Source organism: Ranitomeya imitator, chromosome 3 (assembly GCF_032444005.1).
Source record: "Ranitomeya imitator isolate aRanImi1 chromosome 3, aRanImi1.pri, whole genome shotgun sequence".
NCBI classification, from domain to species: domain Eukaryota; kingdom Metazoa; phylum Chordata; class Amphibia; order Anura; family Dendrobatidae; genus Ranitomeya; species Ranitomeya imitator.
In genome coordinates this window covers 39,806,823-39,815,603 of record NC_091284.1, presented here as the reverse complement: position 1 = coordinate 39,815,603, position 8,781 = coordinate 39,806,823, and the positions used below count along the sequence as shown (strand labels likewise).

At 42.1% G+C, this 8,781-nt stretch overlaps 1 protein-coding gene across 3 annotated transcripts in view; it reads right to left on the bottom strand.

The window, feature by feature from the left end:
• Nucleotides 1-565: 565 nt before the first annotated feature.
• Nucleotides 566-8,781, bottom strand: part of CRYZL1 (crystallin zeta like 1) — a 46,014-nt gene continuing 37,798 nt past the window's right edge. For 2 of the 3 annotated variants that reach the window (XM_069760793.1, XM_069760792.1), the window contains 4 exons: nt 4,444-4,562; nt 2,718-2,823; nt 1,753-1,798; nt 566-792 (listed from right to left, as the gene is read on the bottom strand). In XM_069760793.1, coding sequence (XP_069616894.1) covers nt 693-792; nt 1,753-1,798; nt 2,718-2,823; nt 4,444-4,562 — 371 coding nt within the window. In that variant the 3' untranslated portion in view covers nt 566-692. Of the gene's footprint in view, nt 793-1,752; nt 1,799-2,524; nt 2,824-4,443; nt 4,563-8,781 lie in introns of those variants that run through there. The other variant, XM_069760794.1, reaches the window with a different exon arrangement.

Here is an 8,781-nt window from a genome sequence, read left to right as displayed (position 1 = left end):
TTCAGAATTTTATCATTAGATAATGCCAAGGATAGTAGAAAAAAAGTGATTTCATAGACATATTTACCATAAAAGGGTGATTGAAAATAAAGAGATATTTTAAAACATTTCTTTTAAAAGGGGTAATTCCATCTTATAAAGTAATGGTCAATCGTTAGCATATGCCACCATGTAGTGATCCATGTGTGTCTGGCATATAGAGTCTGCACGGATTTTGAGAATTCAGGGTCTGGAGCATTGACTCAGTGCTGCAAACTTTTACAGTTTTTGCCTATACATGAGCTCCGGACCATCCAGCTGTGACGGGAGCTGCAGCTGACCATTTCTTCTTGAACGGGCTCTTCTGCAGTTCCATGTACGACGGGGTGGCCAGAAGCTCAAGAGCAGAGAAAAAAAATGAGGTAGCACAGCTACACTAGTGCTTTGTGCCCTTCATTTTCAGGATTAGTGGGGGTGTAAAGGTCAGAATTCTAATGATCATAGAGATGGAAAATCCCCTTTAAGCCACATTTCTTAGCTGTATATGAGCTACAAAACTTCATTTTACCAGTAAAAAGCCACACAATTTGTTTAAACCATCTGTAACTTTATTAACTGAACACATATATCACCAATTTACAAAATACTATTAGATTAGCTGCTGTGAAATATGTTATGTGCCCTTGAACCTTTCTATGGTCAATTCAGCATTCTCATAATTGAACAACCAGTCGTTTCTTTACTTCTTTTCTTTGGACCATTTCCATGAACACTTTAGCTTCATACATTGGTACAGGTTCATCCAGATATGGCCTGAAAAGAAAAAAAACACCCTTAACATTTGAGTTAAATAAGAGTGGAGCAATATGTGTACATATATGGAAATCATAGGGCTCCATAGTAAAATAATCTCTTATTCACTCCCCTACCACTACATCTTCATCAATATAAAAATCAATGTCAATATGTTTTATGTTAATATCTACCATGCGCTCAAAATTCCCAAAATTCTGTATGAAATTATTTCAGAATACATCTGGCTATATCTTTTGTGGTGGAGGTGAAGTGTAGGTAATAATCGTTGTAAACGTCTAATTGGACACGAAGACGTTCTCATAATCTGGGGTCAAACTGGAACCCATTGCGGTTCTCAAGGACTGAAAATAAAATTAATCTTTAAAATGCAGTTTGCTATGTTAACTGCTGTTTAAGAATTTGCTTTACTTGTTCAGTGCCGGTTTCCTGGCTTGATAAATTCCATAACTTTGGGAGGCTACCTGCACATGGTGTTGAATTCTTAAGTGGATAAATCTATATGCAGTGAATGCCACTAAGAGGAGCTTTACCAATATGTGAAGCACTTTTGTGCTGGGCCCCCAATTCCAAAACCAAGAGCCCTATAGTAATATAGCTAATGGCCCCACGCCCAAACACCTAGATCCGGTGGCACGCACCACTTCCCATGAAGTCCCTGTCCTAATACGTTGACCTTATATGTCACTTTAAATCTGCTAGCACAAGCACAGGCGGTTGGCGTTTTTATGTAATGGTTTTTATTCAGTAACAGCATTGCCATCTGCCGAGGTGTCCACTATAGTTATGTTGTGCTACTCTGAAGTTTTTTGGTCGTCACACCGTGATGAGCTTCTAGCTAGACCACATAATTCCAGCAGGGCTACTAATCGTAAATATCGCCATTTATACCAAGCCCAACTCTTCTATAGAAGTCATTAGAAATTTACCAAAAATGGACTGTATACCAAATTTACTTACCTGAATATTCCACCCCCCAATTTGTCCATAACATCTTTTAGGATATGTGAGGATACAGTTAAGGATGCACTTGATTTTGTACAGAATTAACAAAGTGGTGGAGGCCTTAAAGAAGACGTGCCACTTGCCAAAAATATGCATTTTATTTTTTTTCCTGGTGTGAATGCGGTTATTCTCCCGAATCCAGTATTTTTCTTTTGTTCCTGCACCTGTAAAAAAAAAAAAAAACACTACATACTCACATTCTGATGTCTGTCACGTCCCCCGCCGGCGTCCACAGGGTTAAAACTGCTTTCGGCAGGAGCGCTGCTAATGCACGCGCTGCTGCCGAGAGTTTCCCTGCACTGACTGTCAGCGCCGGCCGTAAAGCAGAGCACAGCGGTGACGTCACCGCTGTGCTCTGCTTTACGGCTGGCGCTGTCACAGTGGACGCCGGGGGACGTGACAGACATCAGAATGTGAGTATCTAGTGTTTTTTTTTTTACTTTTACAATGGTAACCAGGGTAAATATTTACCCTGGTTACCAGTGAATACATTGCTGGATCGGCGTCACACACGCCGATCCAGCGATGACAGCAGGTGATCAGCGACCAAAAAATGGTCCTGATCATTCCCCAACGATCTCCCAGCAGGGGCCTGAGCGTTGGTCGCTGTCACACATAACGAGATCGTTAGCGGGATCATTGCTACGTCACCAAAAGCGTGACGTTGCAACGATATCATTAACAATATCGTTATGTGTGACGGTACCTTAAGACAACCTTACAAGAAAGGCTTCCACCCTGCGCTACCGCTAACACCACTACATGACTGTATGAAGAGCTTCCACCTTCAACTACAAGGAAATGTTCTGAACTCTCTCCAGCAGGATCCTCTCCCCTTTAATCTCAGGTTTATCATACCTGTTTATGAATTTTAAAAAAATCTATCACGAAAGCAGTGATCATTGTACAACAAAGGATATGAAGATATTTTCCTTGCTGAGAACTTGACAGATTCCAGGTTTCCTCATTGAGGTATGAGAGTGACGCACCTTTAAGGAAGAGAATATTGCTGTCCGGTGGATCAAGCTGCAATCAAATGGAAAAGAAGAACCAAAACATTAATGACAGGTCTGATGAAGATGTAGTCCCAGGACCTTTATTGTAAAATGTACTGAGTCAGACCCCTAATATAATACTGTTTTTTTTTTTCTCATGTGGCTTGGTGGCCATTGTGATGCAGGGGTCACAAATTGGATCATCTTCACATTACGAATGGCTGCGTTTCACTGACAAGATTTTGAAAAAACAAAAAACAAAAAAAAAAAAAACAGGAATTTTCCATCTATCTGTTTCTCTATTAAAGGGTTATTCCTAAAATCACAATGCGGTTTTGGTTTTCTGAAGATGGTGAATTATGTGTGCCAATCTACTATTAAATCTGCACTGATCTTCAGTTATCACCATCCCCCCACCCAGTGATGAGCCCACCCCAGGGCTCTCTTTACCTTCCATTACTGTTGGATCTATCCTCCAGCAGTTTTAATGCAGTCTGTTGTGTATGATCAGATGCTCCCAATGATTCTGTATAATGAAACATCTGACAGCTGGATTGCAGCACAGCTCAGCTATGCTATGCTGAAGATCCAACTGATATCTTCTGCATTTGCAGCTAATGACCTTAATCTAATAAAACATTCCCCAGATACTCTCACAGCAGCCTCATGGTCCTGACAGCCAGGTTGCAGCACAGCTCAGCTACGCTATGTTGAAGATCTCACTGACACCAGCTAACATTTGCACCTAATGACACTGTCTAATTCATGAAAAAAGATGAACCTAATGACCCTGTCTAATAAAACATCCCCCAGACACTCCCACGGCAGCCTCGTGACCCAGACAGCCAGGTTGTAGCACAGCTCAGCTACGCTATGTTGAAGAACCCACTGACACCAGCTAACATTTCCACCTAATGACCCTAATTCACGTAAAAAAAGATGAACCTAATGAGCCTGTCTAATAAAACATCCCCCAGACACTCCCATGGCAGCCTCGTGACCCGGACAGCTAGGCTGTAGCACAGCTCAGCTATGCTATGTTGAAGAACTCTCTGATATCAGCTAACATTTGCATCTCATGACCCTGTCTAATTCATGAAAAAAAAGATGAACCTAATGATCCTGTCTAATAAAACATCCCCCAGACACAGCCATGGCAGCCTCGTGATCCTGACAGTCAGGTTGCAGCACAGCTCAGCTATGCTATGCTGAAGAACTCCCTGATATCAGCTAACATTTGCATCTCATGACCCTGTCTAATTCATGAAAAAAAAGATGAACCTAATGATCCTGTCTAATAAAACATCTCCCAGACACTTTAATGGCATCCTCACGGCTCTGACATTTGAGATGTAGCACAACTCAACTATGCTTTGCTCTGCATGCCACGGACATCATGATCATGCACTGAAAATTCCTATGAACCACCAATATATTGTGACTTTTGCATTCGCTTCAGGAGCTTCTAGCTATGTCTCTATGCTATATATATTTTTTTCATCTATCTCTTAAGTCTATACACAATATATTGCTGATATTTTCCATAATGTCAACTTCATTCATCTGTGCAACTACAGAAAAATCCTAAAACTGTAAAAAATAAATACCGTAAATAAAAAAGTGTACTGAGAATTTCTTGTGATATTGGTACCTGAAGATATTGCTCTCTCGTTACCCAGTGGCTTCCGACAGCGAGAAGAGAGATGATTTCATGTTTGTGCGGCAGAAGCGATTGTTTATTAATGGAGTCTCCGGAGTTGTACATCATCACTGGGAAAAAGAGAATGGCCTCCAATCACAAACTGCTGATACAGAGGTATTATCTGCACTCGCATGAACCATTTTCTTCCAGATTCGTCCAGGGTAGCGGCCGCTCTCTCCCTCATGTACATCATGTGCATGAGCTCCATTGCCTTATACATGCACACAGTATCTACACTTCCTGTTGGCAGTACACAGTCATTTGCCTTATACATGCACACAGTATCTGCACCTCCTGTCGGCAGTACACAGTCATTTGCCTTATACATGCACACAGTATCTGAACCTCCTGTCGGCAGTATAGTCATTTTCCTTATACATGCACACAGTATCTGCTCCTCCTGACGGCAGTACACAGTCATGGCTGACATGTCCAACAGTTGCCAATCTTCACAGATGCTGTGGCCAGAGCCGGCTACAGGATGATGTGGGCCTTCGAGTCTCAGTGAGCCAATCTTTCTTTTACATAGTAACATAGTTAGTAAGGCCGAAAAAAGACATTTGTCCATCCAGTTCAGCCTATATTCCATCATAATAAATCCCCAGATCTACGTCCTTCTACAGAACCTAATAATTGTATGATACAATATTGTTCTGCCCCAGGAAGACATCCAGGCCTCTCTTGAACCCCTCGACTGAGTTCGCCATCACCACCTCCTCAGGCAAGCAATTCCAGATTCTCACTGCCCTAACAGTAAAGAATCCTCTTCTATGTTGGTGGAAAAACCTTCTCTCCTCCAGACGCAAAGAATGCCCCCTTGTGCCCGTCACCTTCCTTGGTATAAACAGATCCTCAGCGAGATATTTGTATTGTCCCCTTATATACTTATACATGGTTATTAGATCGCCCCTCAGTCGTCTTTTTTCTAGACTAAATAATCCTAATTTCGCTAATCTATCTGGGTATTGTAGTTCTCCCATCCCCTTTATTAATTTTGTTGCCCTCCTTTGTACTCTCTCTAGTTCCATTATATCCTTCATGAGCACCGGTGCCCAAAACTGGACACAGTACTCCATGTGCGGTCTAACTAGGGATTTGTACAGAGGCAGTATAATGCTCTCATCATGTGTATCCAGACCTCTTTTAATGCACCCCATGATCCTGTTTGCCTTGGCAGCTGCTGCCTGGCACTGGCTGCTCCAGGTAAGTTTATCATTAACTAGGATCCCCAAGTCCTTCTCCCTGTCAGATTTACCCAGTGGTTTCCCATTCAGTGTGTAATGGTGATATTGATTCCTTCTTCCCATGTGTATAACCTTACATTTATCATTGTTAAACCTCATCTGCCACCTTTCAGCCCAAGTTTCCAACTTATCCAGATCCATCTGTAGCAGAATACTATCTTCTCTTGTATTAACTGCTTTACATAGTTTTGTATCATCTGCAAATATCGATATTTTACTGTGTAAACCTTCTACCAGATCATTAATGAATATGTTGAAGAGAACAGGTCCCAATACTGACCCCTGCGGTACCCCACTGGTCACAGCGACCCAGTTAGAGACTATACCATTTATAACCACCCTCTGCTTTCTATCACTAAGCCAGTTACTAACCCATTTACACACATTTTCCCCCAGACCAAGCATTCTCATTTTGTGTACCAACCTCTTGTGCGGCACGGTATCAAACGCTTTGGAAAAATCAAGATATACCACGTCCAATGACTCACCGTGGTCCAGCCTATAGCTTACCTCTTCATAAAAACTGATTAGATTGGTTTGACAGGAGCGATTTCTCATAAACCCATGCTGATATGGAGTTAAACAGTCCAGAATAACATCCCTCAGAAACCCTTCAAATATTTTACCAACAATAGAGGTTAGACTTACTGGCCTATAATTTCCAGGTTCACTTTTAGAGCCCTTTTTGAATATTGGCACCACATTTGCTATGCGCCAGTCCTGCGGAACAGATCCTGTCGCTATAGAGTCCCTAAAAATAAGAAATAATGGTTTATCTATTACATTACTTAGTTCCCTTAGTACTCGTGGGTGTATGCCATCCGGACCCGGAGATTTATCTATTTTAATCTTATTTAGCCGGTTTCGCACCTCTTCTTGGGTTAGATTGGTGACCCTTAATATAGGGTTTTCATTGTTTCTTGGGATTTCACCTAGCATTTCATTTTCCACCGTGAATACCGTGGAGAACAAGGTGTTTAATATGTTAGCTTTTTCCTCGTCATCTACAACCATTCTTTCCTCACTATTTTTTAAGGGGCCTACATTTTCAGTTTTTATTCTTTTACTATTGATATAGTTGAAGAACAGTTTGGGATTAGTTTTACTCTCCTTAGCAATGTGCTTCTCTGTTTCCTTTTTGGCAGCTTTAATTAGTTTTTTAGATAAAGTATTTTTCTCCCTATAGTTTTTTAGAGCTTCAATGGTGCCATCCTGCTTTAGTAGTGCAAATGCTTTCTTTTTACTGTTAATTGCCTGTCTTACTTCTTTGTTTAGCCACATTGGGTTTTTCCTATTTCTAGTCCTTTTATTTTACTATTTTTTTATTTATCTTTTTCTGTTAATAGAGTTCTATCATTTTTGTTTTTTTCATCATCACAATTTTTGAGTCCATGTGACTTTCTGATCTCTTTTTATTCCAATTTTTTTTTTGGGGGGAGGCTGTTATGATCTGGTGGTTTAGGAACAACATGAGACAAGCTCTGAAGGAGGTGGTATCTGTACTGACCGCAGACCCTGAACCTAGCAGCGCAACTAGAAATAGCCGTGTGGGGTACCTGACGCTCCCTAGACCCCTCGGCACAGCCTAAGATCTAACTTCCCCTAAAGATGGAAACAGGAAACCTATCTTGCCTCAGAGAAAATCCCCAAAGGAAAGATAGCCCCTCACAAATATTGACGGTGAGAGGAGGGGAAAATAACATACGCAGAGATGAAATCAGATTTTAGCATAGGAGGCCAGTCTAGCTTGATAGATAGGACAGGAAAGGATACTGTGCGGTCAGTATAAAAACTACAAAACAATCCACACAGAGTTTACAAAATCTCCACACCTGACTAAAGGTGTGGAGGGTAAATCTGCTTCCCAGAGCTTCCAGCTAACAGAAAAAATCCATAATGACAAGTTGGACAAAAATAGAATGCACAGAACAATAAGTCCACAACATGTGGACTGAAAAGAGCAAAGCCAGAACTTATCTTTGCAGAACTGGTCAGGAAACCAGGAGAATCCAAGCAGAGATGTGAATCCAGCCAGAGAACATTGACAAGTGGCATAGGCTGAAGACTAGAGCCAGGTTAAATAGCAGAGCCAGGAGAGACGATTAGTGAAAGCAGCTGCTAAAGCTAAACCCAAGGAGCGGCAGTTCCGCTCAAAACCACCAGAGGGAGCCCAAGGGCAGAATTCACAAAAGTGCCATTTACAACCATCGGAGGGAGCCCAAGAACGGAATTCACAACAGTACCCCCCCCCTTGAGGAGGGGCCACCGAACCCTCACCAGAGCCCCCAGGCCGAGCCAAGTGAAAAGCACGAACCAAATCGGTAGCATGGACATCGGAGGCAACAACCCAAGAATTATCCTCCTGGCCATAACCCTTCCACTTGACAAGATACTGAAGCCTCCGCCTTGAAAAACGAGAATCCAAAATCTTCTCAACCTCATATTCCAACTCTCCCTCAACCAACACCGGGGCAGGAGGGTCAACTGAGGGAACAATGGGCACCACATATCTCCGCAACAAAGATCTATGGAAAACATTATGAATGGCAAAAGGCTGGAAGAGCCAAACGAAAAGAGACCGGATTAATAATTTCAGAAATTTTATAAGGACCAATAAACCGAGGCTTAAACTTAGGAGAAGAAACCTTCATAGGAACATGACGAGAAGACAACCAAACCAAATCCCCCACACGAAGCCGGGGACCAACACGCCGACAGCGGTTAGCAAAACGTTGAGCCCTTTCCTGAGACAACGTCAAATTGTCCACCACATGAGTCCAAATCTGCTGCAGCCTGTCCACCACAGAATCAACACCAGGACAATCAGAAGGCTCAACCTGCCCAGAAGAAAAACGAGGATGAAAACCAAAATTACAAAAGAAAGGTGAAACCAAAGTAGCCGAACTAGCCCGATTATTAAGGGCAAACTCGGCCAACGGCAAGAAAGACACCCAATCATCCTGATCAGCAGACACAAAGCATCTCAAATAGGTTTCCAAGGTCTGATTAGTTCGCTCAGTTTGGCCATTAGTCTGAGGATGAA